At 43.5% G+C, this 24,809-nt stretch overlaps 1 protein-coding gene across 1 annotated transcript in view; it reads right to left on the bottom strand.

Moving 5' to 3' along the window:
* The window catches only part of tp63 (tumor protein p63), a 164,851-nt gene extending 162,712 nt beyond the window's left edge, over positions 1-2,139 (bottom strand). Inside the window, exon 1 of the mRNA XM_072254860.1 lies at positions 2,075-2,139. Within this exon, the coding sequence (XP_072110961.1) occupies positions 2,075-2,116 (42 nt within the window). The 5' untranslated portion in view covers positions 2,117-2,139. The remainder of the gene's footprint in view (positions 1-2,074) is intronic.
* Between the last annotated feature and the right edge of the window lie 22,670 nt (positions 2,140-24,809).

Here is a 24,809-nt window from a genome sequence, read left to right as displayed (position 1 = left end):
CTGTGCCTAGCGACACTTTACGGACATACAATCAATCTATCTATATAAGCTATCCTATATATTTATATTTCTTGTGTCTTATTGTTTTTGTGTCCTTTATCCTTTGCGTTCTTTTATGCCGCATCCATTCTGGGGTAACTATCATTTTGCTCTCCTTTCCTCATCACCCATTTCATGCCCTTTTCTTGTTGCTACGATCAAGGAGGAGGTACAGGAGCCAGAAGACACACAGTCAACTTTTCAGGAACAGCTTCTTCCCCTCCATCATCAGATTCCTGAATAGACAATGAGCCCATGAGCACTGGCTCAGTACTTTTCCCTTTTTGCACTAATTTAATATATAAGTATATATACACTTCTTATCATAACTGATAGCTCTTTATTAGGTATTGCTTTGACTGCTTTCATGACCTATGCCACTGATACTGAACCTGATTCTGATTTGCACGTGTATATGGAAATGACATGAAACAATGAATAAATCACAGTTAACAGTTTCCAGACAATCACTGTCCATACTTGGCTGATTGTGAACTTCAGTGAGTTCTGACTGTCGCTTTTAAACATCCGGCATTTAATAAGGGTGTAACACATCACTCAGCAAGGAGTAAATGGCTGTATTATGGATCTCAGTAAATACATTCGACTGTAATTTTAAAGCCTGCACACTTGAAGAGAACCAAGTAGAGCCAATGAAGAGACGTGAGGTATTCGTGCTGCAGAAATGTGTATGAGTTCCGGTCATCACTGAAAATCTGGTCAAAGTGAGCAGTGATTAAGTTTCAGATAAACAGTCCAAAAACCTGAACATGTTATTTGGAGGTTGCCTTTTGGCAAATGAATGTAACCTGGACTGCCCGCAGTAATATGGGATGTTGTTTTGTTTAATTTGAAGAAGACGTCTTATCTTTCCAAAGATCAGAATTTGACCAGGGCTGCTGCATTATTAAACCATTAACCCACACTCTCAAAAGGCAACTTTCCCTCATCACCGGACTCTGCCAACTCACTTCACTTGCTGCACACATTTCCAAATCTCCAGCCTGTTCACCTGGACTACTTTGGGAGACTGGATGCATAATTTTACACGTACTAATGAGTTACTGACAGAACAGTTTTGAAAAGCAGACTGTGCAGAACTCCACAGAAAAATATATACACACTTCATTCCATTACCTGCCATCACTAAATATTCAACAAAATTCCTCAAGACAATGACATCGTACAATGACATTTGCAACGTCAATAGTGCAGAAAAGTCCAGTTCTTCACTACCCATGATCCAAAAATTGAAACACAGCAAAGTCCAAGATTTTTAATGTCAACCCTATCACAAACACATAATTTCCGAGCTTCTCACCAAATTTCCAGAACTAACTCAAGGTGTGAAAACAACAAGAGATTTTGCAGATGCTGGAAATCCAGAGCAACACACAAAATGCTGGAGGAGCTCAGCAGGTCAGGCAGCGTCTATGGAAATGAATAAACTGTCAACGTTTCGGGCCAAGACCCTTCATCAGGACTGAAAAGTAAGGAGGAAGGTGATTTGACAAAGTTGTTTCAATAAATGAATTAGCAATCTGTACAGCTATTACTTCTAATAGTGGCTGATCTTGAACTTGGATGAAGTGCTCAAAAGGACATTTGAGATTTAGAGCATAGAACATAGAACAATATTGTGCTAAACCAAATAAATTATTAATCAAATGACCAACTAAACTAACCTCTTCTTCCTACACAATGTCCATATCCTTCCATTTTCCTCACATTCATGTGCGTATCGAAATGACTCTTAAAATTCTCTAATGTATCTGCCTCTACTACCACCCCAGGCAGCACATTCCAAGCACCCACCACTCTGTGTTAAAAAAGCCATCTATCAGTTAAATTAAATTAGTTAAATATGACTGTGTAAACGATTTAGAAAATCACAGATTTGATTCAATTGCAATGCAGAGTCTGGAGACTGTACGTTATGAAGGGCAATTCTGCATGGATAAATCACAGCAGGATGCAATCAGAGCAGGTTCAGTCTGAGTGGATGTGAGCTCTCTGTACTGGCAGATCAGCTTACCTCACTGTACTGTGGCTGGGCTGCATTCTCCAAGTACAGCATGTTTGCAGCGATGTTGATGAGCACAGAAGTGCCGTCGCCTGCCTCCAGGTTCCTGGCTCTGTCTATGCTGGGACTTCTAGTTCAGATTAAGTGAGAGAGAGAGAGTGTGTGTGTGTTTGTGTGTATGTGTGTGTGTGTGTGTGTGTGTGTGTATATCTGTTTTTTTTAAACCAGATTCTCTTATATGTAGACCTGGTTGAACAGGTAAGGTACAAAGGGGTGGGACCTCCACGCCAGCTGCCAGCCAATCTTTCCCAAACTTCCACCTCAAACGTGTAAACTCAACACCAATGGAATTCTCCAGCAGCTCATCTACATATCAGCCTCTCCCCCTCCATTACATCCCTTACTTGCTACTTTTCCCAAACTTTCTCTATATCGACGTTATACTGCAGCTCACTTATTACCCAAGTAGTTGTAGGATGTTTCACTATAATATATGTTGACTGGAGTGGGGCTTTGGAGTGGTGGGGGGTGGGCAGCATTTCCTGTCAGTCACCTTACCTATAGACACTCCTGTGTCTAGTGTCACTTTATGGACATACAATCAATGTATATAAGCTAGCTTATGTATTTATATTTATTGTGTTTTTTTATTATTGTGTTTTTGTGCTGCATCAGATCTAGAGTAACTATTACTTTGTTCTCCTTTACACTTGTGTACTGGAAATGACATTAAACAATCTGGAGTGTTCAATAAATGTAGTTGTTGATTCTGTAGCAGAATCCCTTCCTGCCTTACCTGCTGCTTCTGTACAATTGACCGGCTAATTGACACAACAATCACAACACAGTGACCTCTGCTCTCCTCCAGGCACTTAGCACACTCACTGAAGCTTGTTCCTGAGATACCTATTGTAAACCTGGCTGGTGGTAGAATATACAGGTGTACAGCTGTGGCCATACAGTCAACTGGAAAAGCAAAAGACGCTTGCAAGAACTTAAACCAGTAATTCCCTGACTGAAACTGATAATCGTGGGGGAAGCCGTAACATTAACCCCTTCAATGCATCATCTTTTTCAATGATAAAAACTTCAAACTTCGAAGTATGTTTACTATCAAAGTACATATGTGTCACCGTATACAATCCTCAGATTCATTTTCTTGCAGGCATACACAGTAAATACAAAGAAACAACAAAAAACAACAAACACAATAATAATAATAATAATAATAATAATAATAATAATAATAAATAATCTGGAGAACATGGGATGTCCTTGAAAGTGACCCCATGGATCGTGGGAACAGTTCAGCGATAGGGTGAGTGATGTTGAGTGAAGTTATCCCCTCTGGTTCAACAGCCTGTTGACTGAAGTGTAATAACTGTTCCTGAACCTAGCAGTGTGAGTTCTGAGGCTCTTGTATCTTATTCTTGATGGTAGTTATAAGAAGAGAGCATGTCCTGGGCGGTGGGGCTCCCTAATGATGGATCCTGCTTTCCTGCGATAATGCTTACTAACTTACTGATAAGCAATATTTCGATTTTAATTTGAATTTACTGAACTGCTCTTCTTTCTTATACTGCAGTCCTTTCTCTTGAGAAACGGAACCAATAACTAGCGGGCAGAAATTACAGTGAGAGGGGAAAGATTTAAAAGTGATGCGAGAGACAACTTTTTCACTCGGTAATTATACGGACTGAGCTGCCAGAGGTAGTGCTTCAGACACATAACATTCAGAAGACATTTGGATAAGTAGATGGACAAGAAAGGTCTAGGGATATGGACCAATGTGGACAAGTGCGACTAACATGGACAGGCTGGGCCGAAAGGCCTGTTTCTGTGCTATATAAACCTATGGCTGCGAATTGAGGTTAGCTGTTTGAAAACAGCCTCTCATCTTCTCACAGCAGTTAGTTCCCAGCACTGCAAAGTATACTATTCAATTCAAGATTGTTTAATATCATTTCCTGTTCACTAGTATAAAGGAGAACTAAAAACTATTCCGGATCCAACGCAGCACAAAAAGACACAACAAGATAAAGAAAACAATAAATATAAATACATAAGATAGCTTATATACATAGATTAATTTTATATCCATAAAGTGACACTAGACACAGGAGTGTCTGCACATAGGTGACTCTGACAGGAAATGATAATGTCGTGGTGGTTGGGGGTGTGGAGGGGTGCGTTAGTGGGTGGAGGTGTTGATCAGCCTCACTGCTTGGGGAACGGAACTGTTTTTGAATCTGGTGGTTCTCGCATTGATGTGCTGTAGCCTCCTCCCTGATGGGAGTGGGACAAACCATCCATGAGCTTTCCTGGCACTTTTTGGTATGCATGCCCATGATGGCGGGAAGGCGGGTGCCAGTGCTGCAGTTTTGACTACCCGTTATAGAGCAGTTTCCAAACCCTGCAGTGATACAGCTTTTTCAGATGCTCTCTACTGCGCATCCATAGAATGACGTGAGTATAGATGTGCATAATCCAGCTCTCTTCAGCCTCTCAGAAAGGACAGGCATTAGTGAGCTTTCCTGTTTGTGTTGACTCTGTTCTGGGACCATGAGAGGTTGTGTGAGATGTGCACTCCCAGGAGTTTGAAACTGCTCAGATTCCATCCCTGCATAGTTGCAGGGAGCTCCTCATTTGGCTGAAATTCTCTTGACCTTTCAATCAGTATGCCAAGCACTATCTCACTGCTTCAGTGCTTTTACACTTGTGTTCCTCAGTGTCACTCCCACTTGGGTTGCTCGTTGAACAGCCCAGAGCTATTGAGAGTCGATGCAGGCTTCTTGCTCATGGATCTGCTTTGCAAACGTGTTTCTTGCACAAGCCCTTCTTGACGGCCCCTCACAATGCACAGCGACTGCTTGACCAGGGTTTGGCTGACATCAAATCTGCCAGTGTGCCAGGTGCCAAATATCTCATCTGCTTCCAGTGATTTGCGTAGTTTTTGGCTGTGAAGCAGGTAGTTAACTATAAGGCAGTAACAGTGGAATATTGCTTTGACTCCTTTTGAGCAAAGTGTTCAATTTCTTCATCTGCACAAACAAAAATCTCAGAAAAATGAGAAACAAACCCCTGGCCCTTCCCCGCCATACTAACTAAGGCTAAAGAAATCTGAAATGTTATCGGACATGGTGATGAGTTTATTACAAAGCTGCAGCTGCATAATGTTTTCATTCCCATACAGGCGATGTTGCAACCATTCCCAATGACTCATTGCATGCAGAATATTTCATCTTCAACTCACTATGATGTCAGTTTCCTGTCTCACAGTCACCTTGGTCATCTGGAATGGTTTAGGGCTTGTAGGTTTCAACCTACTTGATTGAGATGGTCCTGTATTTGCTGCTTTTGTCATCAGTGATCCCAGGCGTGTGCAAGTATGCAACTCCTGCTGTAATTGAGAGCATTTCCTGCTCCCCTGTAGTTTGGCAATGTAACTAGCATCCACTCCATGGTCCAGCCTGTTTCCTTTTTATTCCATGTATCCCATCTAGACTCAGCTTCCTTTGAAATCTGTGCAGCAGCCTGCTATATCTGTGGAGTAGGGAATGGAAGGGTTAATGTATGTTTGACGACTCATATATTAACTCTGAGCCTGTACTCACTGGAGTTCAGGGCTGAAATGGCTAACATGAGAGGGCACCGGCTTAAGGTGCTAGGGAGTAGGTACAGAGGAGATGTCAGGGGTAAGTTTTTTACGCAGAGAGTGGTGAGTGTGTGGAATTGGGCAGCCGGCGACAGTGGTGGAGACGGATACGATAGGGTTTTTTAAGAGGCTCTTGGACAGGTACATGGAGCTTAGAAAAATAGAGGGCTATGGGTAACCCTAGTTAATTTCTAAAGTAAGTACATGCTCGGCACAGTATTGTGAGACGAAGGGCCTGTATTGTGCTATAGGTCTTCTGTTTCTATGAGTTTAGAAGAATGAGGAGGAATCTTATTGAAACCTATCTTCTGGATTTATACTTAATGTGCTTTTATTATTATTGTGTTCATTATCTCATTGTGCTTTTTTGTGCTGTATCAGATCTGGAGTAACAATTATTTGTTCTCCTTTACGTTTGTGCACAGGAAATGACGTGAAACAATCTGGAAGCTTGAATCTCAGTGTTGCTTTCTGATGTGGCATAGTCATCCAGAAGGTCGATCAAAGCCTATGTACGAGGCTGCGTGCCCACGATATCCCTGATCTTCATGCTTTCAGATACACGCCAAAAAAGTCACATTATATTAACCATCATCTCCTTTACTGTAACCTGAACCTACATAGTAAAAGAATTACATTTCTGGTATTTAAGGGAATTCAAATCAACATCAACTTGAACTGGAGTGGATAACCTCACTCGCCACTACTATCATCTGATTCTACAACCTACACTTCCAAGGGCTCTTTAAAGCTTGTGTTCTCAGTAAGTTTACAAAATTTCTTTGCACATTGGTTGCTAGTTAGCCTTTGACAAACTTCTAAAGATGTGCGGTGGAGGGTATATTGACTGACTGCATCACTGCCTGGAATGGAAACATCAATGCCTGTGAATGGAAAATCCTACAAAAAGTCGTCAATACAGGCATGTCCATCCCCTCCACTGAGCACATCTACACAGAGTGTTGTCACAGGAAAGCAGTATCCATCATCAGGGACCTCGAGAATCCAGGCCACGCTCTCTTCCCACTGCTGCCATCAGGAAGGAGGTACAGGAGCCTCAGAACTCACAGCATCAGGTTCAGGAACAGTTATTGCCCCTCAACCATTCGGTTCTTGAACCAGAGGGGATAACATCACTCAATGTTAGCAGCACTATTAATTAATTAAAATACTATTAATTACAGAAAGAAATTAAAATTTCAAAAAATTAAATGAGTAGATCAAAAATAGTGAGGTTCATTGCAATACATAATAATTATTGAACAACTATAAATGAGAATAAGAAATAGAGTATATAAAAGAACCAGAGAGTGATATTACCGCAGATAATAGATCAGAGAGCATAGTCAATGGAGCATGGAGCTAGACCATAAAGCATGGAACATAGAGCATAGACCCCAGAACATGGAGCTTACAGCACAGACTACAGAGCCTGGAGCAAAGAGCAAACGTCACAGAGCACAGACCAGATACCATAGAGCCTATAGCACAGCCCAAGAGAACAGCCATCGCCTCTGTGGGAGTGAGCAGCTGTGTTGCTGGTCCTGCACTTCACTGAAGACATGTGGAGACAATTCATACAAAAGGCTCCGACTCCTGGGTGGTTCCCAGCACAGTTGTGCCGCGCTAGTTAGATAATCTGTCAAAAATGCAGGCTGCAGGCACTCCCAATCCTTTAATACAGTAGCAGAATTCAGATTACACACTTACATTCATCTCAGAACACTACAACCCAAGCAACAACACACCACCAAAATATTCACACGTACTCACCCAGAAGGCACAAAGATTTAATACCCTTATCTAGAAAAAGATGTGTTGGCATTGGAAAGGGTCCAGAGGACGTTTATGACAATGATCCCAGGAATGAAAAGTTTGCTATACGAGCAATGTTTGATGACCCTGGGCTTGTACTCACTGGAGTTTAGAAGAATGAGGGGGATCTCACTGAAACCTACTGAATATTGAAAGGCCTCAGTAAAGTGGATGTGAGGAAGATATTTCCTACAGTGGGGGAGTCTAGGACTAGAGGGCACAGATAGAGTGGATGTGAAGAAGATATTTCCTATAGTGGGGGAGTCTAGGACTAGAGGGCACACTCTCAGAACAGGGAGCCACCCATTCCTTTAGCCAGGGGGTGGCATATTTGTAGAATTCATTGCTATGAACAGCTGTGGAGACCAAGTCATTGGGTGTACATAAAGCAGAAGTAGATAGATTCTTGATTAGTTAGGGCATGCTGAGGATGTTCTACGAGTCTGTGGTGGCCAGTGCGATCATGGTTGCTGTTGTGTGCTGGGGCAGCAGGCTGAGGGTAGCAGACACCAACAGAATCAACAAACTTATTCGTAAGGCCAGTGACGTTGTGGGGATGGAACTGGACTCTCTGACGGTGGTGTCTGAAAAGAGGATGCTGTCCAAATTGCATGCCATCTTGGATAATGTCTCCCATCCACTACATAATGTACTGGGCGGGCACAGGAGTACATTCAGCCAGAGACTCACTCCACCGAGATGCAACACAGAGCGTCATAGAAAGTCATTCCTCCCTGTGGCCATCAAACTTTACAACTCCTCCCTTGGAGGGTCAGACACCCTGAGCCAATAGGCTGGTCCTGGATTGATTTCCATCTGGCATAATTTACATATTACTATTTAATTATTTATGGTTTTATATTGATATATTTATACTCTATCCTTGGTTGGGGCAACTGTAACGAAAATCAACTTCCCTCGGGATCAATAAAGTATGACTATCAAAGGTTACGAGGAGAAGGCAGCAGTATAGTGTTGAGAGGGATAATAAATGAGCCATGAATTGAATAGCAGAGCAGACTCAATGGGCTGAATGGCCTAATTCTGCTCCAATGTTTTATGCTCCAAATGAAGGTGTTCAATTTATATATGGTAGATCAAGAAGAATGTCTTCACTGGCAGGAGGGTCATGACCAGTACAGGCCCTTTGGCCCACAATGTTGTGCCAACCATTTAACCTAAGCTAAGATCAATTTAACCCTTCCCTCACACATAACCATCCATTTTTCTATTATCTATGTGCCTATCTAAGACTTTCTTAAAAGTCCCTAATGTCTCTGCCTCTACCACCACCCCAGCAGTGCATTCCACATACTCACGACTCTTCGTAAAAAACTTAGCTCTGACATCTCCCCTATAATTTCCTCCAATCACCTTAAAATTAACCTCCTTGAATTAGCTATTTCCATCCAGTCTCCGGTTGTCCACTCAATCAGTCACCTCTCATCCTCCTTCACTCCAAAGAGAAAAGCCCTAGCTCACTCAAGATACCCTCATAAGTCATGCTCTCTAATTCAGGCAGCACCCTGGTAAATCTCCTCTGCAGCCTCTCTAAAGCTTCCACATCCTTTCTATAATGAGGCGATCTGAACTGACCATACACCAAGTGTGGTCGACCAGAGTTCTATTGAATTGCAACATCACTTCATAACTCTGAACTCAATGCACTAACTAATGAAGGCCAGCACTCCACATGCTTTCTTAACCACTCTATCAACATCACGATGGCATGGGTGAACTGTGGCGACACTCTGTGGGCTGTACACAATACTTCTAAATATACCTCTCACACTGCTCAGCATTCAACACTATCAGCTCTGCAAAACTAATCATTAAGCTCCAAAACCTTGACCTCGATACCTGCTTGAGCAATTGGATCCTCAGTTTCCTCACTTGCAGATCCCAGTCAGATCCGATTAGCAACACCATCTCCTCCACAATTTCAATCAGTACAGGTACACCACAAGGCTGTGTGCTTAGCCCCCAGCTCTATTCGCTTTACACCTATGACTGTGTGGCTCAGCACAGCTCTAATGCCATATTCAAATTTGCTGATGACACCACTGTCGTAGGCTAAATCAAAGGTGGTCACAAATCGGCATACGTGGGGGAGTCTGAAAATCTGGCTGAGTGGTCCCACACCACCAGGCTCAATAACAGTTATGATCCCTCAACCATCAGGCTCTCGAAGTTAACCCAGAGGGGATGACTTTACTCAACTTCACTCACCCCAACACTAAACTGCTCCCACAACTTATGGACTCACTTTTAAGGACTCTCATGTTCTCGATAAGATTTTGGGGTCTGTAAGTTTTGTTTCTTTTCTTTTTTGTGCCGGGGAGTTAATGTCTTTTCTTTCATCAACACCAATGGTCTTTCTGTACATAATGGCTATCTGGAATAGACAAATATCAGAGTTGTACTTTGATAATAAAATGAACCTTTGAACATTTTATTGCTTATTATTATTATTATTATTCTTTTTCTTCTTGTATTTGCACAGTTTGCTGTCTTGTGTGTAATTTTTCATGGGTTCTATCGTTGCCTTGTATTTACTGCGAATACCCACAAGAAAATGAATCTCAGGATTGTATATGGTGACATACATGTACTTTGACAATAAATTTACTTTGAACTTTGATTATTTAATTTGTTCCTCTATCCCTTCATTCTCAATGGTTCTGCAAGATTTTCTAATTTCTTTGACAGTTCCTGTTGAATCTGCTTTTACCGGCTCACTATATTAAAATTGTTACCTCTTTCTGCTGCTGCAAGCATTCAGGTTAAATTTGTGAGGGGCAGGCCTTGCCATGAATCTGACTGACTTTTTTCAGGAAGTGACAAAATAAATTGACAAACGTAGAGCAGTGGTTTTGATGTACATGGATTTTAGTTTAAGGCCCTCTGTTGGTCAGGGTCGACCATGAATGTTGCGTCCTAGCCGTCTACGTGATACACAAGCCAGGGCAGTACGATATGCATAACAAGCTGTTCCCCAGGCAGCAGTCTCCCCCTCTCCGCGCAGCTGATGAATCTAAAGGAATGGCAGAGACCGATACAGTTTGGCACCAGCAGCGTCACAGGAGTTGAACTCAACATAGGACTGCCTTAGAGCTCTGGATTTTTTCCTCAGGGATTACTCCCAAAGCCTTCCCCGTGAGTGGGTATAGCTACAAGGCAGCAGAGGCTTGAGATAAGAGTTTTCCTTCTCCTAACTGAACTGCCAGTCATGGCTGATGAGCCTCATCTGCCAGCACAGATTTTAGTAGGGCTTTTGATAAGGTTCCCATGGTAGGTTCATTCAGAAAATCAGGAGGCACGGGATCCATAGGAACTTGGCTGTGTGGATTTGGAATTGGCTTGCTCGCATGAGGCAGAGAGTGGTTGTAGATGAACTATATTCTGCATGGAGATCTGTGACCAGTGGTGTTCCTTTCTGAGGAATTGGAAAGCTGGGTTAGTAAGTTTACAGATGACATGAAAGTTGATGAGAGTTGTGCATTATATAGAAGGTCATCTTAGCTTACAATGGAGCATTGATAGGATGCAGAGTTGGGCTGAGAGGTAGCAGATGGAGTTCAGTCTGGAAAAGTGAGAAGTGATTCACTTTGGAAGGCAGAGTACAGGGTTAATGGCAGAATACTTAGCAGTGTGCAGAGACAGAGGGATCTTGGGATCCACGTCCATGTCTTGCTCAGGTTCAGAGTTCAAAGTAAATTTATTATCAAGTTACATATATGTCATCGAATACAACACCGAGCATTTTCTTGTGCGCATACTCAATAAGTCTATAGAATAATAACTATAATAGAATATATAATATAATAATAACTATAATAGAATCAGTGAAAGACCATCCAACTTGAGTGTTTAACCAGAGTGCAGAAGACAACAAACTGTGCAAATACTAAAAGAAAGAAATAAAATAATAATAAACAAATAAGCAATAAATATTGTGAACATGAGATGAGGAATCCTTGAAAGTGAGTTCATAGGTTGTGAGAATGTTGGGACGAGTGAAGTTATCCCCTCTGGTTCAAGAGCCTGATGTTGAGGGGTAATAACTGTTACTGTGCCTGGTGTTGTGAATCCTGAGTCTCCAGTACCACCTTCCTGAAGGCAGTAGTGAGAAGACATCATGTCCTAGGTGGTAGAGGTCTTTGATGATGGATGCATTTCAAAGGATCAGAAAGGATCCCACTGCCCTGCTCCTGTGAGTTTGGGAGTTAGAGCTGAGGTAATGTTGCAGCTCTCTAAAACCCTGGTCAAACCACACTTGGAATATTGTATTCAGTTCTGGCCAGGATGTGGATGCTTTAGAAAGTGCAGAGGAGATTTACAAGGATGTTGCCTGGATTAGAGGGCATACCTTATGAGAATAGGTTGAGTAAACTTGCCCTTTTCTCCTTGGAGCGATGGAGGATGAGAGGTGACCTGATAGAGGTGTATATGATGATGACAGGCATCGATCTTGTGGTTAGCCAGAGGCTTTTTCCCCAAGTTGAAATGGCTAACATGAGGGGGCACAGTTTTAAGGCGTTTGGAAGTAGGTACAAGGGGGATGTCAGAGGTAAAGTTTTTCACACAGAGAGTGGTGGGTGTGTGGAATGCACTGCCAGTGATGGTGGTAGAGGTGGATACGATAGGGTCTTTTAAGAGACTCTTAGATAGGTGCACGAAGCTTAGAAAAATAGAGGGCTATGCAGTAGGGAAATTCTAGGCAGTTTCTAGAGTAGCACAACATTGTGGGTCAAAAGGCCTATAATGTGCTATAGATTTCTATGTTTCTATGAAGATAATAGGAGCAGAAATAGGCCATCTTACCCATCAAGTCTTCTCCAACATTTCATCGTGGCTGATCCATTTCCCTCTCAGCCCCAAATCTCCTGCTTCCTCCCTGTTTCCCTCCATGCCCTGACTAATCAAGAACCTAACAACTTCACTCTTAAATATTCCCAATGACCTGGCCTCCACAGTTGCCTGTAGCAAAGAATTCCAGATTCACCACTCTCTAGCTGAAGAAATTCCTCTTTATCTTTGTTCTAAATGGAATTCTGAGGCTGTGTCCTCTGGTCTTAGCCTCCCTCACCGTAAGAAGCATCCTCTCCACAGCAACTCTATTGAGGCCTTTCAAAATCCGACAGGTTTCAATGTGATTCCCCCCCTCATTCTACTGAATTCCAATGAGTACAGGCCCAGCGCCATCAAAACGCTCCTCATATGATAAGCCTTTCAAGCCCAGAATCATTCTCGTGAACCTCCTTTGAACCCTTTCCAATGCCAGCACATCCTTTCCTAGATAACAGGGCTAAAACTGTTCACAATGCTCCAAGTGAGGCTTTGCTGGTGTGTTATAAAGCCTCAAGATCTTAAAACATTTCTCTAAATAGAACATAGAACAGTACAGCACAGGAACAGGCCCTTTGCTCAATAATGTTGTGCCAAACCAATTAAATTAGTAATCAAATTGTTAATTACTACGGCCATATCCTTCTATTTTCCTCACATTCATGTGCCCAGCTAAATGTCTCTTAAAAGTATCTGCCTCTACCACCACCCCAGCCAGCATTTCAGACACCCACCACTCTCTGTGTAAAAAGAAACTTGCTCCTCCCATCTCCTTTGAAATGATCCCCTTTCACCTTAAACTCTGGTGTTAAACATTTCAACCTGGGGAAAACATTTCAACTCTCTGTCTACTCTATCTATGACTCTCAAGATCATATAAACAAACCCCGATCAGATCTGCCGCTCAAGACAAAGCAACCCGAGTTTGTCCAGGCTCATTATAGAACACGCCCTATAATCTAGACAGCATCCTGGTAAACCTCTCCAAAGCCTCAACATCCTTCTTGTAGTGGAGCGACCGGAACTGTACACAATATTCCAGATGCAGCCTAGTTTTATAAAGCCCCAACGTAACTTTCTGACGTTTGAACTCAATGCCTTGACTAATAGCAGCAAGCATGCCAGCTGCCTTCTTAACTGCCCTTCGGACTATGTAGTCTCTCTCAGGGCGCAATGAACTTGGACCCCTAGATCTCTTTGCTCATCAACACCAGCTCTACTGCAAGATCTTTGACATGTTGTCCATTCATTACTCTCCATAGATGTCACCTCCATTTTGTGAAAGTGATTCTTTTACTTTCTTCCTCCAACATAATGTGAATTCCCTGGGTGGGAACCTTTAATAACGTGCGCAAGCATGGCATGAGGACATGGTTACAACTCGACTGAGCAAACCCACTGAAATAGAATCACCACCCTGACATCTTCGTTCTTCGTTCAGGCTGAAATTTCACACCTGACCTAAGAGAGCTTCCCACTGCAACTCCAGCAGTTCAAAATAACCCAGCACCACTTCCGTGCAGCCACCAGAAATGCTGCTTAGACAATGAGGCTTACATCCTGAGACTACATCAACAAAAACGCTGGACATTTCCCAGTTTTGGTCTGAAATTGGATTGATTTCTGAGTAACAGCACTGTCCAATGAGGATGTGTTAAGCAGAATAGGTTTACCTTGCAGAGACTTTAGGAAATTATTTCATTGATACATACTAAATTATTACAGTGCTTCTTACAGTACATGAGCATTGCAGCACACTACAGGCCCTTTGGCCACAATGCTGTGCCATCCTTTTAAGCTACTCCAAGATGAATCTAACCCTTCCCTCTGACATGACGCTCCATTTTTCTATCATCCATTAAGAATCTCTTAATTGTCCCTAAAGTATCAGCCTCTACCACCACCTAGCAGAGCATACCACACACCCACCACTCTCTGCGTAAAACAAACTGCTTTTCACATTCCCCTTATATTTTCCTCCAAACAGCTTAAGATAATGTCCCCTTGTATAACCCATTACTGCTCTGGGAAAAAGATTGGCGATCCATGCCTCTTATTATCTTTTACGCCTCTATCAAGTCACCTCTCATCCTCCTTCGCACCAAAGAGAAAAGCCCAGCCTTATCAAACTTTTCTCATAAAACGTGCTCTCTTATGCAGGCAGCATCCTGGTAAATCTCCTCTGCGCTTGTTCTGAAGCTTCCACGTCTTTCCCGCAATGACAGTTTACCATTCGAAACACCTTCATTATCAAAGAATGTATGTGTACTATATACAACCTGAGATTCATCTCTTTACAGGCAGCCACCCAACAAAGAAACCTCTGTAGAACCTGTCAAAAAAAATCCATCAAGTACCCAATGTGCAGACGAAAGAACAAACTGTGCCAACGCTAAAAGTAAGCAAATAAGTGAAGTTGATGAAAGTGAGTGCACAGCCACGAGGCCAGTGGTCGCTGCAGCCGATCCAGGAGCCCGCTAGTTGCAGGCCAGTCTCAGTTCAGCGTAGAGACGAGTAGACCTCCTGAGCAGCCAGCTGAACACACTTTCCCTCATCTCCGGCCCCAATACCCTGACCTCTTCAATTTGTCCCGGCGCTTAAACTGGCCAAATAGCAGATCGTTCCTCACGCTCCGACCTGGGCCCTGCTGCTTTGATACACTCTCGGGCCTGGGCCCCACCACTTTGACTCTACCTAGTTAGAGAAGTCAGTGTTCATGCCATCAGGTTGGAGGCTACCCAGACAGAATATAAGGTGTTGTTCCTCCAACCTGAGTGTGGCTTCATCTTTACAGTAGAGGAGGCCATGGACTGACATATCAGAATGGGAATGGGATGTGGAATTAAAATGAGTGGCCACTGGGAGATCCTGCCTTCTCTGGCGGGCAGAGCGTAGGTGTTCAGCGAAATGGTCTCCCAGCCTGTGTTGGGTCTCATCAATATAAAGGCCTCACTGGGAGTAGTACATCACCCCAGTCGACTCACAGGTGAAGTGTTGCCTCACCTGGAAGGACGGTCTGGGGCCCTGAATGGTGGTGAGGGAGGAAGTGTAAGGGCACGTGTAGCACTTGTTCCGCTTACACGGATAAGTGCCAGGAGGGAGATCAGTGGGAAGGGATGGGGGGGGACGAATGAACAAGGGAGTTGCGTAGGGAGCGATCCCTGCGGAAAGCAGAAAGATGGGAGGGAGGGAAAGATGTGCTTGAAGGTGGAATCCCATTGGAGGTGGCGGAAGTTACAGAGGTTGGACCCAGAGGCTGGTGGGGTGGTAGATGAGGACAAGGGGAACCCTATCCCTAGTGGGGTGGCGGGAGGATGGGGTGAGAGCAGATGTGCGTGAAATGGGGGAGATGCGTTTGAGAGCAGAGTTAATGGTGGAGGAAGGGAAGCCCGTTTCTTTAAAAAAGGAGGACATCTCCCTCATCTTGGAATGAAAGGCCTCATCCTGAGAACAGATGTGGCGGAGACGGAGGAACTGCGAGAAGGAGATGGCATTTTTGCAAGAGACAGGGTGGGAAGAGGAATAGTCCAGATAGCTGTGAGAGTCCGTAGGCTTATAGTAGACATCAGTAGATAAGCTGTCTCCAGAGATAGAGGCAGAAAGATCAAGAAAGGAGAGGGAGGTGTCCGAAATGGACCAGGTAAATTTGAGAGCAGGGTGAAAGTTCAAGGCACAATAACTCCTTGGCTGCTCTCCATCTTCCTCTGGTGCTCCTCTCCCCCTTTCTTTCTCCCTAGGCTTCCCATCCCATGATCCTCTCCATTCTCCAGCCTCGTATTCCTTTTGCCAATCAACTTTCCAGCTCTTAACACTATCCCTCCCCCTCCTGTCTTCTCCTATCATTTCAGATCTCCCCCTCCCACTTTCAAATCTCTTACTATCTCTTCTTTCAGTTAGTCCTGACGAAGGGTCTCAGCCCGAAATATCGACTATGCTTCTTCCTATGGGTGCTGTCTGGCCTGCTGCATTCCACCAGCATTTTGTGTGTGTTGATTAATAGAGTAGTTTTGTTCACTGCCAGCAAGTCGTCACTGTGTTTCACCAGTCCCATCCCAAATGAGGTAATCAGAACGAAACACGTCAATCCAAGGGTATCTAACAAGACTTTTACAGAGCTGCAACATTACCTGATTTCTCTTGGACTCAAACACCCGACTAATGAAGGCCAATACACCATATGGCTTCTTAACCATGCTATCAACTTGCTCGACAACTTTGATGTATCCGTGGAAGTTTCCCCAAGACCCCTCTGTTCCTCCACACCGCAAACTTATGCAGTGGCTAATGGCTAGGAAGTCCAGAACCAAAGGTTACATTCTCAGTTACTCAATACTGAGATGAAAATACCCTTCACCCTGAGAATGGTGAACCTTTGGAATTTTCTGCTCAAGTGGTCCATGAGGGCTCAGTTGCTGAGACAGAAATCACTAGAGTTTTGGATATTAATGTTAAAGACCATAGCATAGCACAGTACAGGCACTCATCCCACAATGTTGTGCTGACCTTTTAAACTACCCTAAGGTCAGTCTAACTCGCCCTTCCCTCCTACGTAACCCTCCATTTTTCGAGTATCCACTGCCACAGACGGCTGTGGAGGTCAAGTCACAGGGTGTATTTAAAGCGGAGGTTGATAGGTTGGTTCTTGGTTAGTCAGAGTGTCAAAGCTTCTGGGGAGGGGGCAGGAGAATGTAGTTGAGAGTGATGGGGGGGGAATGGCCTATTTCTGTTTCGACGTCCTTTGGTCTTATGGTCTGAGTGTTGGAGAGAGTGTTCAGAGGTGAGAACGCCAAAGTTGTTGAACAAGTGTCCCAAGAATTAGAGGCAATGAAGTGCAAACATTCTGTAAAGAAATAATGCAACAAATATAATGTACAAAACCCAATGTAATAATCTGCTATTATGTTGAAAGTAAGGCTGCTAATGGCAGGCTGAAAGGATGGAGGCGTGACAGTGACCACCTTTCGAGAATACTTCATGATTATCAAGTGCTTTAAGACATCCTCAAAGACAAGTGAAAGTTGCTACAGGAATACACGTCTCTTTTTCCCTCTCAAGATCAATCACAAAAGGATTATTGATTCACGGTAAATCACAGACAGAGGAGCAACAAAGTCAAAGAGTGATTTGCAGACAACAGGATTTCTGAGAAATCATTAACTTGTGGCCAATGTAAGTGAAGAGGGTAGTAAACCAGAAATGGTGTAGCACATATGGCATGCTGAACAGTAAACCTATTTTTAACAATTATTTAATGTCATTTCCAGTACACAAGTGTAAAGGAGAACAAAATAATTGTTACTCCAAAGCAGCACAAAAAACACAATAAGATAAAGAACATAATAATAAAAAAACACAATAAATATGAATATATAAGATAGCTTATATACATTGACTGTATGTCCATAAAGTGACACTAGACTCAGGAGTGTCTGTACATAAGGTGACTCTGACAGGAAATGAAAAAGTAGTGACTTTATCATTGATATCAAGTCCTAGGTACAGTGTATCTAGGACTGTATCTAGGTGACTGTCAGGAGAGGGAGCAGGAAGAGACAGAAAGAGCAGAGCACCCCTGTGGCTGTTCCATCAATAATAAGTACACCGTTTTGGATACTGTTGATGGGACGACCTATCAGGGACAAGTTGCAGTGGTTGTGTCTCTGGCACTGAGATGGGACCCTCAGCTCAGCAGGGAAGGAGGGAAAAGAGGAGAACAGTAGTGATAGGGGATTCGATAGTTAGGGGGACAGATAAGAGGTTCTGTGGAAGAGATCGAGAATCCCGGATGGTCTGTTGCCTCCCTGGTGCCAAGGTCCGCGATATCTCGGATAGAGTTCTCGTTATTCTCAAGAGGGAGGGTGAGCAGCCGGATATCGTGGTCCATGTACGGACCAATGACGTGGGTAGGAAGAGTGAGGAGGTCCTGAAAGGTGAGTTTAGGGAGTTCGGCGCCAAGTTAAAGGACAGGACCTCCAGGATAGCAATCTAAGGATTGCTACCAGTGCTACGTGCAGGCGGGTTTAGAAGTAGTAAGATAGTGCAGATCAACATGTGGCCGAAGGCATGGTGCAGGAGGGAGGCCTTCAGATTTATAGATAATCCGGAAATTTTCCAGGGAAGTTGGGACCTGTCTCGGCAGGACGGTCTACATCTGAACTGGAGGAGGACAAATATTCTTGCGGGTAGGTTTGCTAGAGAGGCTCCGGTGGATTTAAACTAGATACGAGGGGGGAGGGGAACCAGAGTGTAGGAACAGATGTAGGGAAGAAGGAAGAAAAAGAAAATAGTAAAGTTGTTTGCACAGTTAGTGATAAACAAAGAGTAAGAGGTGGAAAATTTCTTAAATGCATTTATTTTAATGCTAGGAGCATTGTAAGAAAGGTGGATGAGCTTAAAGCATGGCTTGATACCTGGAAGTATGATGTGGTAGCTATTACTGAAACATGGTTACAGGAGGGGTGTGATTAGCAACTAAATATTCCTGGATTTAATTGCTTCAGGTGTGATAGAATCGGAAGGACAAGAGGGGGAGGTGTTGCATTGTTTGTCAGAGAAAATATTACAGCAGTGCTCTGGCAGGATAGATTACAGGGCTTGTCTCGGGAGGCTATTTGGGTGGAATTGAGGAATAGGAAAGGCGCAGTAACACTTATGGGGGAGTATTATAGACCACCAAATGGTGAGCGAGAATTGGAGGAGCAAATTTGTATGGAGATAGCAGATATTAGCAGTAGACACAAGGTTGTGATTGTGGGAGATTTTATTTCTCCACACATCGACTGGGAAGCCCATATTGTAAAAGGGCTGGATGGTTTGGAGTTTGTCAAATGTGTGCAAGATAGTTTTCTGCAGCAATACATAGAAGTACCAACGAGAGAAGGGGCGGTGTTGGATATCCTGTTAGGAAATGAGATAGGTCAGGTGACAGAGGTTTGTGTTGGGGAGCACTTCGGGTCCAGTGATCACAATGTCATTAGTTTCAATATGATTATGGAGAAGGATATATCTGGACCCAGGGTTGAGACTTATGATTGGAAAAAGGCTAACTTTGAGGAGATGCGAAAGGAATTAGGAGTGATTTGGGACAATTTGTTTTACGGGAAAGATGTATTAGAGAAATGGAGGTCATTTAAAGGTGAAATTTTGAGGGTACAGAATCTTTATGTTCCTGTTAGGTTGAAAGGAAAGGTTAAAAGTATGAGAGAGCCATGGTTTTCAAGGGATATTGGAAACTTAGTTCAGAAAAAAAGAGAGATCTACAATAAATATAGACAGCATGGAGTAAATGAGGTGCTCAAGGAATATAAAGAATGTAAAAAGAATCTTAAGAAAGAAATTAGAAAAGCTAAAAGAAGATATGAGGTTGCTTTGGCAAGTAAGGTGAAAATAAATCCCAAGGGTTTCTACCGTTATATAAGTAGCAAAAGGATAGTGAGGAATAAAATTGGTCCCTTTGAGAATCAGAGTGGACGGCTATGTGTGGAGCCAAAAGAGATGAGGGAGATTCTTAACAATTACTTTTCTTCGGTATTCACTAAGGAGAAGGATATTGAATTATGTAAGATAAGGGAAACGGGTAGGGAAGTTATGGAAACTATGATGATTAAAGTAGTAGTAGTACTGGGGCTTTTAAGGAATATAAAAGTGGATAAGTCTCCGGGTCCTGACAGGATATTCCCTAGGACATTGACGGCAGTTAGTGTGGAAATAGCAGGGGCTCTGACAGAAATATTTCAAATGTCATTAGAAACGGGGATGGTGCCGGAGGATTGGCGTATTGCTCATGTGATTCCATTGTTTAAAAAGGGTGCTAAGAGTAAACCTAGCAATTATCGGCTTGTGAGTTTGACATCAGTGGAGGGTAGATTGATGGAAAGTATTCTTAGAGATGGTATATATAATTATCTGGATAGACAGGGTCTGATTAGGAACAGTCAACATGGATTTGTGCATGGAAGGTCATGTTTGACAAATCTTATTGAATTTTTTGAAGCGGTTACTAGGAAAGTTGACGAGGGTAAAGCGTTGTAATGTTGTCTATATGGACTTCAGTAAGGCATTTGACAAGGTCCCACACGGAAGGGATTAGGAAGGTTCAATCGTTACGTATTAATGTTGAAGTAGTAAAATGGATTCAGCAGTGGCTGGATGGGAGACGCCAGAGAGTAGTGGTGGATAACTGTGTGTCAGATTGGAGACCAGTGACTAGTGGTGTGCCTCAGGGATCTGTACTGGGTCCAATGTTGTTTGTCATATATATTAATGATCTGGATGATGGGGTGGTAAATTGGATTAGTAAATATGCAGATGATACTAAGATAGGTGGAATTGTGGATAATGAAGTAGGTTTGCAAAGTTTGCAGAGAGATTTAGGCCAGTTAGAAGAGTGGGCTGAAAGATGGCAGATGGAGTTTAATGCTGATAAATGTGAGGTGCTACACTTTGGTAGACTAATCAAAATAGGACATACATGGTAAATGGTAGGGCATTGAAGAATGCAGTAGAACAGAGGGATCTAGGAATAATGGTGCATAGTTCCCTGAAGGTGGAATCTCATGTGGATAGGGTGGTGAAGAAAGCTTTTGGTATGCTGGCCTTTATAAATCAGAGCATTGAGTATAGGAGTTGGGATGTAATATTGAAATTGTACAAGGCATTGGTGAGGCCAAATTTGGAGTATTGTGTACAGTTTTGGTCACTGAATTATAGGAAAGATGTCAACAAAATAGAGAGAGTACAGAGAAGGTTTACTAGAATGTAACCTGGGTTTCATCACCTAAGTTACAGAGAAAGGTTGAACAAGTCCTTTATTCTTTGAAACGTTGAAGGTTGAGGGGGGACTTGATAGAGGTATTTAAGATTATGAGGGGGATAGATAGAGTTGACGTGGATGGGCTTTTTCCATTGAGAGTGGGGGAGATTCCAACAAGAGGACATGAGTTGAGAGTTAAAGGGCAAAAGTTTAGAGGTAACATGAGGGGGAACCTCTTTACTCAGGGAGTGGTAGCTGTGTGGAACGAGCTTCCAGCAGAAGTGGTTGAAGCAGGTTTGATGTTGTCGTTTAAAGTTAAATTGGATAGCTATACGGACAGGAAAGTAATGGAGGGTTATGGGCTGAGTGCAGGTCGGTGGGAATAGGTGAGAGTAAGAGTTCGGCTCGGACTAGAAGGGCTGAGATGGCCTGTTTCCGTGCTGTAATTGTTATATGGTGGTGGTTGAGGTATGGAGGGGTGGGTTAGTACGTGGAGGGGTTGATCGGCCTTATTCTTGAGGAAAGTAACTGTTTTTGAGTCTGGTGGTCTTGGCAGGGATGCTCCACAACCTCCTCCCTAATGGGAGTGGGACAGACTGTCCATGAGCAGAGTGAGTGGGATCCTTCATGATGTTACTGGGCCTTTTGCAGCACCTTTCTGCATATATGCCCTTGTCCGTGGGTCAGTGATGGTGATGCATTGGGCAGTTTTGACTGCCCGTTGTAGAGACGTCCTGTCCGGTTTCTGTAGAATGCAGTGATACTCTCTACTATACATCTGTAGGATGACGTGAGTATAGACTTGTACAGTCCCTCTCTCTTCAGATTGTGAGAATCTGTTCTGGAACCATGAGAGGTTGTGTGTGACATGCACTCCCAGGAGTTTGTAGTTTCCACTGTTGAGCCGCTGATGTGACTGGTGTGAGACCCCAAGACCCCAGACCTACATATATCCTTTGGTCTTTGGATAGCAGTTATGATTCCTGTCCCTCCTCGGTACCTCTGAGAGCTAGTCATCACACAAGAGACAGGTCAAGTTATTGAAGAAGTACCATCCATGCAGCCAACGTGAACCAACATCAGGGAGCTATCCCTGAGACTGAGGCCTTTGTTACATCGGAAGGTCATGGCATACACAGAATTGTTCAGATGCTGGATACAGCGTGTGTGGATACAGCCCAGTCCATCACAGTGAAGCCCTCCCCATCACTGAGCTCTGCAAGAAGAACAACACTACCAAGGGTGACATCCTTCAGACGGTTCACAAAAATGACTTCTTGCACATTGTTTACATCTTCTTCTCTCAAATGTGGTTCTGCTACTGTTGGAGCCTGTGATCTACATTTTGATGCTGTGTGCTCAGGCCGATTGGGTAACCTGGTGCTTTGTTGTCTCCAAGGATGTTCTATGATGCATGTGGCCTAGAGGTCAAGAAGCCTATAGTCAGGGCGCAAGCCCATAATCAACTCCATTTCTTCCCAATCTAAGCGCGGTGGAAGGTGAGTGTGGAAGGCGAGGGGGTGCTCAGAGCCGTCCACTCCTGCAGGAGGAAGGTGTCTGTGTGTGACAATCTCTCTCACTCACCGCTCTCAGATAAAGACCATAAGACAAAGGAGCAGAAGTAGGCCATTCAGCCCATCGAGTCTGCTCCGCCATTTTATCATGAGCTGATCCATTTTCTCCTATTTAGTCCCACTCCCCTGCCTTCTCACCATAACCTTTGATGCCCTGGCTACTCAGATACCGATCAATCTCTGCCTTAAATACACCCAATGACTTGGCCTCCACTGCTGCCCGTGGCAACAAATTCCATAGATTCACCACCCTCTGACTAAAAAAATTTCTTCCCATCTCTGTTCTGAATGGGCGCCCTTCAATCCTTAAGTCATGCCCTCTCGTACTAGACTCCCCCACCATGGGAAACAACTTTGCCACATCCACTCTGTCCATGCCTTTTAACACTTGAAATATTTCTATGAGGTCTCCCCTCATTCTTCTAAACTCCAAAGAATACAGTCCAAGAGCAGACAAACGTTCCTCGCATGTTAACCCTCTCATTCTCGGAATCATTCTAGTGAATCTTCTCTGTACCCTCTCCAACGTCAGCACATCTTTTCTTAAATAAGGAGACCAAAACTGCCCACAGTACTCAAAGTGAGGTCTCACCAGTGCCTTATACAGCCTCAACATCACATTCCTGCTTCTATACTCTATTCCTCTAGAAATGAATGCCAACATTGCATTCGCCTTCTTCACTACTGACTCAACCTGGAGGTTAACTTTAAGGGTATCCTGTACGAGGACTCCCAAGTCCCGTTGCATCTGTACTCGGACGGTTCATCTCTCCCTCAATGCTCTTGGAGGATGGTGCCAGGATCCTAGGTCTTGGGCAAGGCTTAATCAACACAGTTGTGGGTTGGATTCTGTAGTTCATGTTGAGATGTTATTCTGGTCGCTCTTTTTTGTTGCTACGTAGGGTGCTTTTGAATTGGGATGAGCTGCAGATAACGAGCATTGAACTGAACTGAATATGCCTGAACTTTTTGATTTTGTGTTTTATATTCTGTGTTTTCACTCATTTTTTGTGACCGTTTGCACGATTTTTGTTTGGCATGGTGGGGGAGGGGGTTTGATGTCTTTCTTTCAATGGGTTCCATGGCTCTTTGTTTCGTGGCTGTCTGTGGGGAAGACGAATCTCAGGGTTGTATACTGCGTACGTACTCTGATAATAATCCATACGAAGCACTGCTGCAGGAAAGCAGCACCCACCATCCAGGCCATGCTGTCTACTCGCTACTGCTGTCAGGAAGGAGGGACAGGAGCCTCAGGACACACACCACCAGCTTCAGCGACAGTTATTACCCCTGAACGGGGCTGTTGAACCAGTGGGGATAACTTCACTTAACTTATCACGGAACACATCCACTGAGCTGAAGTCACTTTCAGGCACTCTTCATCTCATGTTCTCGATATTTATTGTTTATTTATTCATTATTATTATTATTTCTTTTTTCTCTTTTTGTATTTGCACAGTTTGTTTTTTTACACATTAGTTGTCTGTCCTGTTTGGTGTGGTCTTTCATTGATTCGAGTGTGTTTCTCTGTATTTATTATGTCTGCAAGAAAACAAATCTCAGGGTTGTACATGGCGACCTTTATGTACTTTGATAATAAATTTACTTTGAACTTTGAAATTTTGAGCAACACACACAAAGTGCTGGAGGGGCTCAGCAGGTCAGGTAGTATCTATGGATGGGAATAAACAGCTGATGTTTCAGGATGCGACTCAGGGACTTGGACTGTATTGGTTTGTGTGTGACTGATATCTTTTATGTGCTTTGTGTGACTGTGGTACTGTGTTTTGCACCTAGTCCCGAAGGAATGCGGTTTCGTTTGGCTGTATTCATGGGTATTCATGTATAGTTGAACTTGAACAAGATTTATGCTGGAATTCTTCAGGATGACAGGGACTCTGTGACCATACTTCATCTGGGAGTAAAGGATCTGTTTGGGGAGACGCGAGTTAGGCATCCAAATGACGTTAGCTGGTGTTGCTTTATTATGGTGGAGGAGGTGCTCGTGTTGGCCTCCTCCAGTATGCTGGTGTTAGTGCGTCTGACCCAGTTGATCATCAAAATCTTCCACAAAGGCTCTTTGGTGTTGTTGCTCCAGCGCTT

The sequence above is a fragment of the Mobula birostris genome, chromosome 4, assembly GCF_030028105.1.
Source record: "Mobula birostris isolate sMobBir1 chromosome 4, sMobBir1.hap1, whole genome shotgun sequence".
Lineage (NCBI taxonomy): Eukaryota > Metazoa > Chordata > Chondrichthyes > Myliobatiformes > Myliobatidae > Mobula > Mobula birostris.
Note: the sequence above shows the minus strand (reverse complement) of the source record. Positions and strands in the feature narration are given on the sequence as shown.